This window comes from Eublepharis macularius, chromosome 7, assembly GCF_028583425.1.
Source record: "Eublepharis macularius isolate TG4126 chromosome 7, MPM_Emac_v1.0, whole genome shotgun sequence".
In the NCBI taxonomy this organism is placed as follows: domain Eukaryota; kingdom Metazoa; phylum Chordata; class Lepidosauria; order Squamata; family Eublepharidae; genus Eublepharis; species Eublepharis macularius.
Genome location: NC_072796.1, coordinates 134,330,883 through 134,347,378, shown reverse-complemented (window position 1 = coordinate 134,347,378; position 16,496 = coordinate 134,330,883). Strand labels below are relative to the sequence as shown.

Genomic DNA, 16,496 nt, shown 5'->3' with positions numbered 1-16,496 from the left:
AACAGATACATGATTACTTCTCTTTTAAAGCTTTGCATCTGATTGGCACAAGTGCATGCTTTAAGGAAGAATTGGAAAGATTGAGGCTTGTAGGTATGTTTCATTAGGTGTTAGTTACACATGGTTATTCAAATATGATAGGTACTCACTGTAACTTTTTCTGCTTCTTGTACGACAACTCCCAAAGGGTTATGAAAATGATCCCTTTAATTGATCAGCATCAAATCTTTGTTATCCATTCTGTTTCCCAAGGTCATTAAGGTTTTGTGTGTGTGTGTGTGTTTGGTAGGGTTGCCAGGTCCCCTTACCCTCTTGGTGAGAGGGGGGGGACCCAGCACTCAGCTTCTCATCACTCTTTGTGTATGAAGCTTGCGCGGGGTCCCGGACCTGTGTGATGACAACACTTCCAGGAAGTGACATCATCATGCAGTGATGGTATTCACAGTGAACCAACCTGGGCCCCAATCGTTTGAGATCCAAACGTTTGGGGCCCAAATTGGCCCTTGGAGTCATGCGGAAGTGCTCTCGGGGTGGTGTAATGATGCCACTTCCTGGAATGATGTCATCACGCTGTCCCAGGAGCGTGCCCAGGAGGCCTGTTCTTCCACCTTCCCTTCCTCCCTGCTGGCCAGGTGAGTGGTGATGGGAGGCAGAGGATGGGGGTGGGCATCCCCAGTGGCATTCATAGTGTTTTGTTCCATCCTCAAGTGTAGCTGTGTATGCAATAAAACACCTGAGCAGGTGTTTTATTAGAAAGCTGTGTTAATTTATTGTGATTTTATCTTATATATTTTATCGTCTGTTGTAACTCACCCTAAGCCCGCTTGCGGGGAGGGCTGGATGATGATGATGATGATGATGATGATGATGATGATAAATCCCTTCTTATGAACCAAATAAGAGATCTAGAGAACTCTCCTCTGCAGTTATTTAGTTGGTTAGATTGGTTGGTTGTATGAGCCTATGCATCATTTACGCCTGCCAGACTCTTCTTATCAGCCCCCACACATAAGATCCTAAGGTAACATAATTTGGACCTTTTCAGTTGTGGATCCAGTACTTTGGAGAGGCATGCCAGAGGATGTTAAGGGAACACCTTTTCAGCTGGCTGCTTCAAGGTCCCCCATGAGTTCATGGAAGACTAGGAATTTTGAACCTGGTCTTTCCAGTTGAGTAGTCCAACCAATTACACTCTACTAGCTACCTGCCATTCAAACCCCTCGTGTTATATTTGAGGAAAAGACATCAATAATATCATCTCTGACAAAGAGAGCTTCGACTCTTGAAAGCTCCTACTCTGGAATTCGAGTTGGTCTTTAAGGTGCTACTGGACCTAAATCTTGCTCTCCTACTGCAGGCCAACACGGCTTCTCACCTGAAACTATCATCTCTCCAGTAATATTTTGTGTGATAACAACCGAAGGAGAGAGGGGAGATAAATCCTCCTTAAGGTTATCCACATCTCCCCAAGTCATTGTTAAAATGCTGGCCATGTATGCTAATCGGAGAGAGATTTTGTTCCTGAATTTTCAAGCAGGCCTTTTAATGAAGGGAGAGCTCCTTGGAGTCAAGCGACTGCATCTGTTTGCATACCAGGGTTGTTTTAGTGCTCCTTGTTGTAACGGAGGAGAAAAAAGTTGCAGGATGTCTTCATTAATTTCAGATGAATTATTTCTGCCATAAAAGAAAGAGGTAGAGAGAGAGAGAGGCTTTTTTCTCTCTTTCCTTCATTATATTTCGCTACTTTTAAGATGTAGTTTATCATTTGTTTTCATGTGAACCTTTTCATTTTGTAAATCTCGTCCTGCGGCAAGAAAGAAATAATAAAGTTACGCACGAGTGTAGCCAGCAGGGTTGCCAATATAGTCAAGCCAGCAGGGTTACCGAGCCTGTTGCTATCACTTCAACAACAGGGGGCCCCTCCGAGTAAATGCTACACCATAGAAAGAAAAACCTCAAAGGTCTACAGAAATAGTTATATGCAAATTCTGTAAATTTTTATAACTTTTTTTGCAATTTTTATAAAGTACAGTGCATAATTCAAAGTGCTAAAGTGCCAATAAATAATTCATAATAAATATACCATTCAATAATTCAATAAATATCCAGTAAAAAAATCAATAAAGATACATGCAATCCTGATCAAAACTGGTTTAGTTTCTCCAATCAGATGTTGTTGTATACACTTGAAATGTTGTATGTAATGTCTCTTGTCCTGTGGTCCTATTGTGGAGATGTTAATGTCCTTCTGGAGTTTCTTAACAAGACAGCATTATCTAGTGGTTACAGCCAAAGGCCAAAAATTGGGCTGAAGAGCCCATTGCTATAGCATGGAGTCCCTCACCCCCCCTCTACCCCCCCCCCCACGCACCTGCCTGTTGTGTGGAAAAGGCATTGGGAAAGGGGAGGAGGCAGGATGACAAGCATATGTGCAAAGGATGTGCACCCGCATCTCCCAGTGTTTATGTCATTTCCATTGTGACCTGGAAGCAACAAGTTGCACCAGGGCCCATTCAGTAAAAATCAGCCCCAAACATAGTGCTTTTGCTATGTTTTGGACCAGTTTATAAAGAATCGGCCTCTGGCGTGACTCATTGCTTTCAGGCTGTGCTGGGAATTGTCTGATTGTCGGGGATGCAGGCGCACACATGCATTTCATGTGTGCACATAGCTAAGTACATGTCAGCTCCCCCACCCCCTCACCCCTGCCTCCCTGGTTTTGACTTGGGGGAATCTGGCAACTCTGTCAGCCAGGAATGTTTGGGCTGAGTTTTATATGGCATAACAGGAATTGCTACAAGGGCCAGTTTGGTGTAGTAGTTTAAGAGCGGCAGGACTCTAATCTGGAGAGCCAGATTTGATTCTCCACTCCTCCTTGAAGCCAGCTGGGTAACCTTGGGTCAGTCACATCTCTTCCAGAGACCTCACAGGGTGATTGTTCTGGGATAATAATAACACATTTTGTAAACCACTCTTAGTGGGCGTTAAGTTGTCCTGAAGGACGGTATATAAACTGAATGTTGTTGTTATTATTAATCTAAGTTCTTCATCATGGCCACCTCCAGCACTTGTTTGGACTGGACCTCCCCATTCTTTTCCATGGCTGCGTCCCACGGAGAGGTAGAGGGAAAAAGAAACTGTCTGGCTTTCCCCCCCCCAGATGAGAGAACCAGAAAAGGCAGCCAGCTAGGAGGGGTGGGTGAAGGTGGGGCAGGCAAAGCAGCTCCCTCAGTGAGAAGGGGAAAGGGGGGGAAAACCTGACATAGGCCGTTTCCACACACGTTGAATAATGCACTTTCGATGCACTTTAGTTATCCTTTAGAAGTGGATTTTTTGTTCCACACATGGAAGATCAGTTATAAATGTTCAGTAAAGCGTATTGAAAGTGGATTATCCAGTGTGTGTGGAAGCAGCCACAAATATGCAAACATTAAGTGCCTGCTTTGTAACACAAAGAAGAGCCAGAAAACCAGTCCTTCGGGATACATGGACAATAAAACTGTACCAGTTTCTTTCAGAGAGGAGGAGAAAACATCCCTGTTACTTGAAGAGAGGGAGTTTCATCTTCTCCTTCTCTCAGGTTGGGAACAATAGAAATGCGCGAAGCTACGGTTTGCCTTCCACCAGCCCACCCACCACAGCCAAGCCCTAGGATATGTTTTATTCTTGCACCTTTATTGTCTCACTTCCTTTCTATTTTAACCTTGACCCCCCCTCCCGACTCTGTCCTTTTGGATCTTGCATGTTCCATGGAAATCTTAACTGGAAAATACCAGACATTGGTATGTCCAGTCTTTTTCAATTTATTTCCTGGACAGTAAGCACGAATTCCGGACCATCTGGGTCAAAACCGGGTATCTGTCAACCCTGGGTACTCACTGCAAACTTGGTACTGCAAAAGCACCCTTGATGCTTATGCGGAGAGTCCCATTTTACACAAGCCCAGTGTAAATAATGCCTTTTCTGGCACCAATTATGCACTGGTAGAAGTCCAGGCAAGAGTGCGTTTGAAAGAGACAATCATATTAGCTTCTACATCTCTGCTGAGAGCTAGTACATCCATTACAACTCTTTTTCATAATTTTTAAAAATCAAATAATACCCTCAAATTGCTTTTCTTTGTAGTCCCCGCTAGATTGAAAGAGGCATACATTTGATCGGTAATGCAGTTTGCCCAATGACTCTCAAATGATGAGATTCAAATGAAAATAAATAGGACAACGTTGCCTGCCTGTTAGGAGCTTATCAGACCGGCGCATTTTATTCTCCTGTCGCAGTAAAGCAAAGTAAATGGGTTTTTCATTTTCATTTTATTTTTTGCTCTCCACACTTCCACTGTAATGCTTGTCTGTAGAAGCAGAGCTAGTTGGAAGCATTTCACTGTCTGCTGTGGAATGTTCTTGAAAGGTTTGGTTAGTAGTCAAGTCCCATCTCTAACCATACCAATGATCGGAAGCCCAGCTGATGCAGCATCTGTTCCTGAGCCATACTATTTCAGTCTACAGGTGGGAGAATAAAATGTCTCAGTGCTCCCTGAAATAAAATATGTTCGAAGCTCGGATATGCCATGTAAGCTTTCCCCCTAGCGAGCTACTTCTGTATGTATAAAGAGTACTTTATGGACAGAAGCACTGAAATGTGGTTTGTCAGCAATGACACCACCATATTGGGGCTATAAACTCAGCATCTATAGGAAAACTTGTTTTCCAAGGACACATAGGGGGAAAATCTGTATGTAGGTGAGCGTGTTTTATTGCCTTTCATTTGCATTGGGATTTTATCATTTATCTATAGTCCTAAGATCCAAGGCAGCCCTTCAGGGAAAACGTGTTTCATACTGAGAAAGGACTGTTTAATGCTTCATAGAAAAGAGTCCAGTAGCACCTTTAAGACTAACCAACTTTACTATAGCATAAGCTTTCGAGAATTACAGTTCTCTTCGTCAGATGCATCTGACGAAGAGAACTATGGTTCTCGAAAGCTTATGCTACAATAAAGTTGGTTTGTCTTAAAGGTGCTACTGGACTCTTTCTATTTTGCTGCTACAAACTAACACGGCTAACTCCTCTGGATTTAATGCTTCAGACTTGGTAGGATTATTCAATAAGATCCTGTACATCTTTGACTAATTTACCCATTCTACATACAGTAAGGATCTTACTGAGAGAACATGATTCTCAAAAGCTTATGCTACAATAAAATTGGTTAGTCTTAAAGGTGCTACTGGACTCTTTTTGATTTTGTTTCAATTCAAGAATCTAACTTCCTGACGCAGGTTTTCCCTGGCTGGGATGAAACTTTAGTAGTTTTTTTTTCTTTTTCCCTGACAGGTTAACAAAAATAAAGTGACTGCCATTAAAACTGACAACTTTTAAAAATTATTTTATTATTGTTTATTTATAGTTTGCCATTCTCACTGAGATCTAAGGTGGATTGCATACTGCAAATGAATACAATATAATAAATAGCTAGGACATCCATAGGAAAAAAAATGATGTGTGAGATATGCAGGTGATATGAAAATACAGTATAATATATTTGTGGCATAAAAAAAATGAAGGGAAAGAAACAATTCAGGAACGCCAGCAATTAACATGGGGGAAATGAAAAGACAAAGGTAACATGAGAAAGCCAAGGGGTGTTATTGTATATCTCTAGTCATGGCTCACTGGAAGTGCTGCAGTATGTTATCTCACCGGTGGGAGAAGTGTTCCTTTTAAAACAGACATATGGAAACAAGAGTCTCTTCATTTATTTCAAAGTAATGCTTGTACCTCTAAACCAGAGAGCTATATTAAAAAGGCTGGTCTTTTTCCTAGCCACTTCCTTACAGGCTAACAACTGCCTTCTGATTAAAGAAGAACCAGAAGTTTGCTTATTCCAGGTGTAAAGTCATATCCATTTATCGTGGCTAATAATCACTTAGTGTTGCCTTTTGAGACTTTTATTAAAAATCAATTTAATCAATCTTAAAATGATCAACATACAAAAAATCATAAAAATGCAAAAGACAATTCCTTATATCAGAGATCAGAAGGAGATATACATCATTATCCCTTATCCTATCCATCTTAAATCCAAAAGATATGGCAAAGTTTTAAGAATCTCACCCAATTGCTTTCTGATAGATTAGATATTCTCATGCAACCCAAATCTGAGAAATTCACGGGTCTTTGGGGTGTGACTATGTAATATAGATTCCATGACATGAAATTCATATGACCATGCCAGCATTCTCTGATTTGTCGCTTCTCTTTTTGATACAGGGATTCATTTACAAGTCAGCAGGATTTGAATCTAGTAGCGCCACAGAACCAGCAAGATTTCCAGTGTGTAAGGTTTTGAGAGTCAGGGAAGGGAGCTCCGATTCCCGAAAGTTTATACCTTGAAAATCTTGTTGGCCTCTAAAGTGCCCCTGGACTCAAATCCTGCTGTTCTACTGCAGCCTAAAACAGTTACACACCTAAAATATTTCCAGCTCAGAAATACCAATGTGCTAACTTGACCTTAATAAGCTCTGAGACTATGAAGAACACTGAGCAGTTGTCGTCATGTTTACAGACCCAAACCAGTAATTTTGAAACCGTGATTGTTTTGATTGTATGGCAAGTGGCTTTATCTGAATGAGCTCTGGAACAGCTTTCTATTCCCATGACTGAGAGTCTGAATATCTAAGTGTCAATGGATGGACAAAAAGCCCAAATTAACCCTGGATGTTAAGAGCCCTGTGGCGCAGAGTGGTAAGCGGCAGTACTGCAGCCCAAGCTCTGCTCTCAACCTGAGTTCAATCCTGGTGGAAGCCAGGTTCAGGTAGCTGGCTCAAGGTTGATTGGGTACTCATTTTACTGACTTCGGAAGGATGGAAGGCTGAGAGCGGGACCACAAGTGACGCCTGACACAGGTTGTACACTAGTCAGCTTCCCTCAAGTTTTGATGGGAAATGTAGGCATCCTGGTCTTGCAGCTTGACTCTCTGACTGCTGTCCAATGGACTTTTCAACTGTCACTTGTCCAACATTCCGCCAAGCTGCCTACATTTCCCATCAAAACTTGAGGGAAGCTGGCAAGTGTCCAACCTGTGTCAGGCGTCACTTGTGGTCCTGCTCTCAGCCTTCCATCCTTCCAAGGTCAGTAAAATGAGTACCCAATTTCCTGGGGGTAAAGTGTAGATGACTGGGGAAGGCAATGGCAAACCACCCCATAAAAAGTCTGCCAAGAAAACGTTGTAATGCAACATTCCCCCATGGGTCAGTAATGACTCGGTGCTTGCACAGGGGACTACCTTTACCTTTACCTAACCCTGGATGTAGGAATATAAAGGAGATGAAGTTTGTGCGGTGTGTGATCATGGTCTTGCTAACAGGCATGCCGTTGTCAACTATCGTATTTTGCAGGTGACCCAATCCTTTCTTCAGCCTGCATCCATGAGAACAGTGTCTACAGTAGGGTATTCCAGATCTTGTACAGGAACGAAGAGATCGTCATTAACGAATCCATGAACTTCAGAGTCCACCTTCTCTTGGACGGCGAAAGGGTGAGCTGTTTCCTTTTTGTCCACGGAATGAAAGCACATGAAATCAGAATGGGGATTAAACTAGATTTATGGATGATTGGTCTGCATCATTTGTGGAACGTCTCCTGAATGTTACAGTCTGATCCTAAACAGAGTTAGGGCTATGGGATTAAAAGAGTGTAGCTGAGTTTAGGATTTCACTGTTGGTTTGGTACCCTTGTAATAGGCAGAATATGTTAGCTACCAGTGTGGTGGGCAGCTTAACCTTGGTAACAAACTCAGCCAGTGCTAGGGTTGCCAACTGCCTGGAGAAAAAAAGCCCTGTCCTTTTTGATAAATAAATAATATGTTGTCTCGAAAAACCTAATTAAAAGATTCCATATTTGGGTCATTAGCAGAGTATTGTTTAGTAGTGGAAACATGATTATAGGTGGTTGTGAGCTGGTCCTGTTGGCTGGTGTGTGTGCAGGAGAGAAAATAACAAAGCATACACGTGCTTATGTTTAGAAAGGAAATAAGTGATCTTTATTGTAGGAACTCCATCCTCTGATTGGAAAGGAGGAGGGACAGATCCCTAACTACCTATTTAGTCTAGGGATGGGCCTGGATGCTAGGTCAGATCCTGCATCCATGCTTCCAAGATGGAGAGAGGAGAAGGAGAGAGATGGTGCCTGGAACAAAGCCAGGAAGAGAAGAGTGAGAAGGAGCATGTCACGAGGAGTAAGTCCTGAGAATAGCAATCTACATATCAAAGGATAGTCAGAGCAGTAAACAGTAACCAGACTGCCCTGACCTCTCTATCTTTCTAACTCTTTGGTTTGCCCCCCTCTGAAACCTGAGGAAAGGGACAGTGCTAAGTCCTCCTCTCCCAACACCTTTAATAGAGGCTTACTGGGTGGGAAGTTATTTACTAGGGGATGGCATTTAGCATCTTGTCATGAAAAACTTGAGCTGCCCATTTCCACACATTACTCCTCCATTTAAGGGATAGGATGTTTGGCCCCAGATCTCTTGGGCAACTCTGGCCAGCACTACCACCAGATTGGTTTCTCCGGTCTTAGGTGGAAGCCTGTAATGAAGTGTTAAACCTTGTCACCAGAGAATGATATCTATGTGTAGCTCAAGCAACTAGGGTTTGTCAGTTGCTGCTCAGTCTCCTTGTCAGCCCACCTCCACAGCTGTGCAGACCCACAGAGAAATGTTTTCTTCTGTCTAAAAGCCTTGCTGGTGCCTGCCAGAGTGATAGAGTTGCCAACTCTGGGCTGAGAAATTCCTGGAGAGTTGGCGATGGAGGGCAGTGTTTGAGGCGGGGAGGGACTTCAGCAAGGTAAAATGCTGTAGACTCCACCCTCCATGGCGATCTTCTCCAGGGGAACGGATCTCTGTTGTTCAGTGATCCGTTGTAAGTCCAGGAGATCTCCAGGCCCCACCTGGAGGTTGGCAACCCTAGATCATATGAAGCCAGTGTGATACCATCTAGAATCGCTTCTGATTTGTTCTGAAGCTCAATACAAAGTGCTTCTTTTGACCTTTAAAACCTGCAATGGCTAGAGTGCCTAAAGGACTGCTCCTCACTATTTTTTGTCATCCGTGACCTGAGGTTGTTCCAGACAGCTTTCCTTCAAGAACCATGCTTAGCTGGTTGAGAACACAGGGCAGAGCTTCTTCAGCTGTTGCCCCCAAGGTTTGAACTCAGGAATTGAGAATGGCCATTTCTTTAAAGGCCCTTTGGAGGTGTTTGAAGACCTGCCTTTTCAGTAAGGGATGGTGAGGCAGGGGGAGTAGCACTATTGAGAAACTGACTTCTATTGAATTTCACTGTACTCAAGCCGTTTTTTCAGCTGGAATGCGGGGGAACGGAGTTCCGAAACCTCTTTAAAATGGACACATGGCCAGTGGCCGCGCCCCCTGATCTCCAGACAGAGGGGAGTTTAGATTGCCCTCCATGCCGCAGCATGGAGGGCAATCTAAACTCCCCTCTGTCTGGAGATCAGGGGGCGGGGCCACCGGCCATGTGACCATTTTCTCCGAGCTCAACCCACTGAGTTCCACCACCTCTTTTCCCAGAAAAAAAGCCCTGACTGTACTTTAATTGATTTTTATTTTATTTTACTGGTTTCTTATTGACTTTATTGTGTTATAAACTGCCTTGGGCATGTTTTAGTTGAGAAGTGATCTGTGAGCATATTAACTAAATAAACTTGCCTCACGGTGCTGGTCAAATTAGCCCTACCTATGTGTTGGCAACCCACAGTATTCCTTGCCACTCTAGTAAGAACTTAACAAGTCCTTGGACCAGGCTTAATTGCTTTTCATCTAAACCCTACCAAACAAGCAGGAGCAAAAATCTTCCTTACCAAGCCAGTCTTAAGAAAATCCCCCCGCCCCAAATTCTGCTTGACCTCAAAAAGATAACACCACATTATTCAGAGCAGATGGGTGGATCAGTAGCTACAGCAAGAACCCACATGCGGAAATTAGGCAGAGCTGACAATATAAATAAAAATATCAAATACTGATATTTTCATTGATTCTCACCCAGTTCCCCTCCTTACTACAGCCCTAATAGGCAACCATCAGAAGAGCTGGGGGCAGAGAAAAAGAGGAGTGTGTTGGTGATGTCATCAACATTTCTATGTCACTTCTGGGCACAAACCATAAGTGACAAAAAGTAACTCTAGGAATTGCCAGAAACTCTATGGTAACCACAAAGTTTCTGGTGATTCCTAGAGTTACTCTTTGCCACTTCCAGGTTATACCCACAAGTGTCACAGTGACCGTGGAGACATCACTTCTTTTAAACTTTATTTTTTCTCCTGCAACCATTCTGAGTGGCAGGGGGCAACAGGGTTGCATACCTATCCCCCATAGCTTTTTATACATGCAGGGTCCATGATCTTCAGCATAGCTGTGAGAGGCAATCCCTCCTCCCATTTTCCACCATCAGAGAAGTTGGTTGGATTGGATCTAAACTGTTTTACTTCTCAATGGAAGGGGAAGTGCTAAAGTCATAGTTGACCTTGAGTGCCAAAAGTGTGCTGGCCCATGAGCTGGACAAGGCTTATATAGTGTCTCTACGGAAGCCTCCTATTGATTGGGTAACATGGGTTACTTAATAATAATAATGATGATAATAAGAACAACAACAACAACAACAATAATAATTTGTGCTTATATACTGCTCTTCAGGACAACTTAATGCCACACTCAGAGCAGTTTACAGTGTCATTATTATCCCCCACAAACAGACACCCTGTGAGGTAAAAGGGGCAGAGAGAGCTCTGAGAGAGCTGTGACTGATCCAAGATCACCCAGCTGGCTTCATGTGGGGAATGGGGAATGAAACATGGTTCTCCAGATTAGAGTCCTTCTGCTCTTAACCACTACATCAAACTACACCAAAGTATGTTGTTATTATCCTCACAACAATCACCCTATGAGGTGGGTGGGGCTGAGAGAGCCCCGAGAAAGCTATGACTGACCCAAGGGCACCCAACTGGCTTCAAGGGAAGAAGTGGGGAATCAAACCTGGTTCTCCAGATTAGAGTTCTGCTGCTCTTAACACCAACACCAAACTGGCACTTGGTCCAGCTCTGCCCCCATAGAAGCCATGTACAGCTCTCTCTAAAGAGGGCAGGCCCCCAAGCACTGACCATTCTCAAGGATGCTGAATGAACTTCACCCAACAACTTGGCTATGTTTCTCCTGGAGCTCAGTTTCAGAACCTCAGTTCTTCAAACTGGGGTCAGCTATTCTTATGGCAGTCATCACATTTCTTCAGGGCCACTTTAACCTAAGCGTCGACAATCAATCGTTGATGGGACTGAGGGCCAAGCTACAAGTGACAAATGACACTTGAACAGCAAGTGTATTTCTCCCTGTTCACTTGCCCTCCACTCAATCCACTTGCCATTCAAGTGTCATTTGTCACTTGTAGCTTGGCCCTCAGTGTCTTTTCCGTCTCAGGTAAACACATATGATTTATCAGGGCCTTTTGATAGATCTCTTGCACACTTCAGGTTGCATATTCCATGAGGCTTTCCTCCAACACCCCCCTCTCTCTTTTCCTTCTCAACGGGTTTGTAATGGAAGGTTTGTTTTTTGTCTGTATAGGTGGAAGAAGCTTTAAGTGAAGCAGATTTTCAACTCAAGCTGGACCTCCTCTTTACAGACAGCGAACAACAGTGAGCACGCCATTTAAGACTTGGGGAAGGCATCGTTCCAATAGCCATTCCCTTCACCATTGACCTAAATCGCCCTCATTTAGACTTCTGAAGTTAGATTTGGCTTCGTCCTGTGTGAGCCACCCACATCTTTTGCTGCTAAATCCACTTTTCAAAATGGATTCTTGGATACTGAACTTTGCAAGCAATCAATCGCTCTCATCCCTCCTCCAGAGACTAAAATTACTTGAAAATGCATGTGCTATGGAAGACTTGCTGTTTGTGTTGTCACATCCAGTTTTGAGAGGGGACTTTAGTTCTTTAAGATTTATTTATTTATTTATTTAATTCGATTTATATTCCACCCTCCCCACTATAGCAGGCTCATGGTGGATTCCCAACACCATCAGCTAGAATTCTGGAGGATAATGCAGAGATCCTGCCTTATCCTTGAAAGTTACCAAGGGAACAGCCATGTGTAGAGTGACAACCTTCAAGGTTCTGGGGAGGCCCTTAGAAAAAAGATCTTCAGCGATCTTGATTAATGAAAGAGAGTAGAAGTATAGCATGACAACAAAGCATTTCAGAGTTATCTGCCCAGTTGCATCATTTACTCTGGCCATGATTCACAAAACTCTAGTCACACGCCAAACCATTTTTAATCAGCGGCCTCTTTCCAACAGAACGTGACATCATTTAGAAAGTCACCACTTGTCTGTCTGGACTAGTGTTGTCTATTTTGACTAGCTCTCCAAAATCTCAGGCATTCCTTGGTATCGCTGCTATAGACATGAGATCTGTCCACCTTGATCTTTGAGCATAGACCTACGCTTTCCTTCCTCTCCTCAGAACTCTAGGGGGCACTCAATGAAGCACAGGACATCACGATACTTTTTTTACACTACGTATAATTTTGGGATTCACCACCATTGGATGTACTGACGTCCACTAGCTTAGGTGGCTTTTTTTAAAAAAAAAGAGTAATTCATGGAGGATAGGTCTATCAGTGACTATTAGCCATGATCTCTCATGTTCAGAGCCTGTATACTTCTAAATGTCAGTTGCTGGGGGAAGATAACAGGGAGGCTTAGAGCCAAGCTACAAGTGACGCCTGACACAGGTTGAACACTTGTCAGCTTAGCTCAAGTTTTGATGGGAAATGTAGGCATCCTGGTCTTGCAGCTTCGGTCTCCATTTAATTGAAGTTTACAGAAACCTCCCCCCACACACTCAGTGGAGGGGAAGGGGGGCGCCCGGTGAGAGCCCGACGCCTGCACTCCCCTCCCGACCGCATGTTCTCACTCCTATAGACTGCTGCTCTGTAAACTTTGACTAAATGGAGAGACATACACCTACATTTCCCATCAAAACTTGAGGTAAGCTGATACGTGTCCAACCTGTGTCAGGCGTCACTTGTAGCTTGGCTCTCAGGCCTCCGCTCTGCTTGTTGACCTCCCAGGGCATTTCATTATCACTGTGGGAAACAGGATGCTGGTCAAGAAGTGTTATTGGTCTAATCCAACAGGTTTTTCTTATATTCTGGTGTGTTTTTTATCAGATGCTTGAAAAGTGGCAGGTTTATCTATATATATGAAGTAGAGAAGGGGGTACCCTCACCTGGATAGCCCAGGTGAGTCTGATCTCATCATATCTCAGAAGCTAAGCAGAGTTGGCCTTGGTTAGTAATTGGATGGGACGCAGGGGTCATTTCGAAGAAAAAAAGCTGGAGGAACTCATTAGCATAACTCATGTGCCACGCCCCTTGACATCACCAGGAATGTGCCATTAGCATAACTGATTTGCATATACCACACCCCCTGACATCACCTATCTTGGCTGTTTTGGACCCAATCCTGGCCATTCAGGGCTGAAATTGGGCCCCAAATTGCAAAAAAGGGACTGAAAATGGCCGAAAAGGGACCCAAAATGGTCAGGATCGGGCCGCTGCTGAGCGGGAGAATGATCCACCACCTGTCAGAGGCCCGATCTGGGCTGTTTCATCCCCAATCCTGGCCCAAAATGGCTGAGAGTCAGGTGGGTGGGGCCACCTGTCATGTGACCTCTTTGGGGAACTGCTGGAACTGCGTTCCTGTGCATTCCCCCTCAAAATGAGCCCTGGATGGGAGTTGCAGAGGCAGGCAATGGCAAATCACCTGTTAGTCTCTTGCCATAAAAAAAAACCCAGCAGGGGTCACCAAAAGTCAGCCATCACTTGAGGGCACTCTCCACCACCAGAGAAGGGGTGGTACTTCCATACTGGGTACTCAGATGTCTAATGCCAGCTGCAAGGGTATGAGTAAGACACCCTCTCTAATTTTAAGCATGCATTCAGTCTAACAACAAAGATGTGGAAAAAAAACAATCTGTTTTTATTGCTCACAAACTACTTAACACCGACAGGAAACATGATCTGGGCTGTATTGATAGCTTCTTACAAAATGGCAAAAGTGAGCTCAGGGCCAGTTGCTGCATTAAAAAAAAAAGTGAATCTGTGAATCTGGCAACATAAATCGCTTTAGGTTTCTTATGGGGATGTCACAGTATTGACATTGTTCCCACTCGTACAATTGAGAGCTGAGCACCAGACTCGTAAATGTTTCTTTTTGCTGAGAGAGAATCCCTGCCAAGCGATCAAAATTCCACTCACGTCATCATCTCTCGGGCTGTAATGTTGCGGCAGATAGCACTGACAGAAGGCTTTCCTCGACTTTCTTTCCAGGCTGAGAGACGTTGCGACAGTCCCGGTGATAAGCAGTCGCACGTTGGGGCTTCACTTCCACCCAAGGCAAGGCTTACACCACCACGTCCCGGTCATGTTTGACTACTTCCACCTATCTGCAATCTCTGTGACTGTACATGCCTCCCTAGTGGCATTACACCAACCCTTGATCAGGTAAAGGTCAATGAAAGAATAAACGCTGAATCCGCAGGTACGGAAAAGACAAAAACAGATTCATAAGCAGGGTATGGAAAGCTGCCTTGTACCACTGTACCATTGTCTACTGTGATTGTTTGAGGCTCAAAGGGGATGGGAAGATGACTTTTTCACTTTTGCTACATGAGTTCATTTACCCGGAGTTGCCAGGGAATGCCCTTCTCCATGTTAAGTATGTACTGTACCAGTGGCTTATGCCTCCTTCTTGATTTTCATGTTCTATGTGCATGGTCAAATATTCATGTTTTGCTTGCTTGGTAAATCATTGCCTGCTGGTAATGAGAAAACCAGTTTGGTGTAGTGGTTAAGAGCAGCAGGGCTCTAATCTGGAGAGCCAGGTTTGATTCCCCACTCGTCCCCTTGTAGCCAGCTGGGTGACCTTGGGCTAGTCACGGCTGTCTGTAGCTCTCTCAGCCCCACCCACCTCACAGGGTGTTTTGTTGTGGGGATAATAATGGCATACTTCGTAAACTGCTCTGAGTGGAGGTTAAGTCATCCTGAAGGGTTGTATATAAATTGAATGTTGTTGTTGTTATCATTATCATTATTATGATGATTATTATTAAAAATAGATAAAAGATGACTGATGGTTCAGTTGTGAAATAGAAGAAAACAGAACCTACCTGCAACAAATCATTCTCAACTTTTTAGTCCTTCCTTTGCACCCCCCCCCCAATTCGGAATGAAGGGACAGACACAAGGATTGGGTATAAATTTGGGCCATTTATTGACCAACATTAAACTTAATAATGGCAAGGGCATCACTAACGGTACGTGTCAGGACCAAGGGATCACCCCAGAACTCCTCCCCAATCTGTCTGGGCGAGTCACCCCTGCCCCAGGTGCGAGCCATCCATGCAAATGGTTGTAAACTGGCTGGCCAGGCGAATGGTTCCCCCCTTAAAGCTCCATACAACCCAGCCGTGAAGCCCAAGGGAAGGACTTGTACAGGGGGTCCCACAGGCAGTCTGCCCTTTCAGCTGGCAGCCGTACAGCCCACCAGCCAATCCCTGACAAATGGGGAGGTGCCACCGGGTGCTCACCGGCCCGCTCTGTCTACCCAAATCTAACCTGCCAGGGACCTAGGTTACAGTTCCACCTCTCCAAATACCACTCCTATAAGACAGTAGAAGGTAGGCGAAAAACACCTCTTCCCTGTGCAAAATTGGGGAAAGGAGAAAAAATTCCTACCTGGCCCTGGTAACCAGCAACCAGCTAATCCTGTACTGCCATAGGGCATGGTGTGTGGGCCAAGCTTTCAAAGCTGACTGAGCCCTACAGAGGCAGCGCCACACTTTATAGGGCTAGGGCCCACCTCCCAAAGCCTGGATGCCCAGGAATGTAAGGCTGCCTCTCCCTTCATGCAGTGAGGCAAAAAGTGGCCCCCAGCCTAAGCATGTTTCACATGCAGCCGGGTTGGCCATCTTCTTCCATTTCTCCTACCCTCTTTCCCTGCCATTTGTTCTGTTTTGAGTTCGTCTTAATCACACCATTAACAATAGTCGCATACATCATCTGATGTGTGTTGTATCTTCCACTAACCTAAAAACGTGTCATCTTTCCATTTAGACTCCTCATTCGTTATTTCACTAATATTATGAGGGCTATACTTGATCTGCCTTCCCCTGATTCTTGTTGGTTCAGACTCCTTTTCAGTCTTCAGGTTTGATTCCCAAAGCACTCCTCCACTTGAAGCCAGCTGGGTGACTTTGGGTCAGTCACAGCTTTCTGAGAGCTCTCTCAGCCCCACCCACCTCACAGGGTGATTGTTGTGAGGATAATAATAACATACTTTGTAAACCATTCTGAGTGGGGGTTATGTTGTCCTGAAGGGTGGTATATAAATAGAACGTTGTTGTTGTTGTTTTATCATCATCATCATCATC

At 44.2% G+C, this 16,496-nt stretch overlaps 1 protein-coding gene across 1 annotated transcript in view; it reads left to right on the top strand.

Annotated features, from left to right (window-relative positions):
• The window catches only part of FAM135B (family with sequence similarity 135 member B), a 157,774-nt gene that overhangs the window by 71,642 nt on the left and 69,636 nt on the right, over positions 1 to 16,496 (top strand). Inside the window, exons 3-5 of the mRNA XM_054985916.1 lie at positions 7,394 to 7,533; positions 11,626 to 11,696; positions 14,395 to 14,568. Of these exons, the coding sequence (XP_054841891.1) occupies positions 7,394 to 7,533; positions 11,626 to 11,696; positions 14,395 to 14,568 (385 nt within the window). The remainder of the gene's footprint in view (positions 1 to 7,393; positions 7,534 to 11,625; positions 11,697 to 14,394; positions 14,569 to 16,496) is intronic.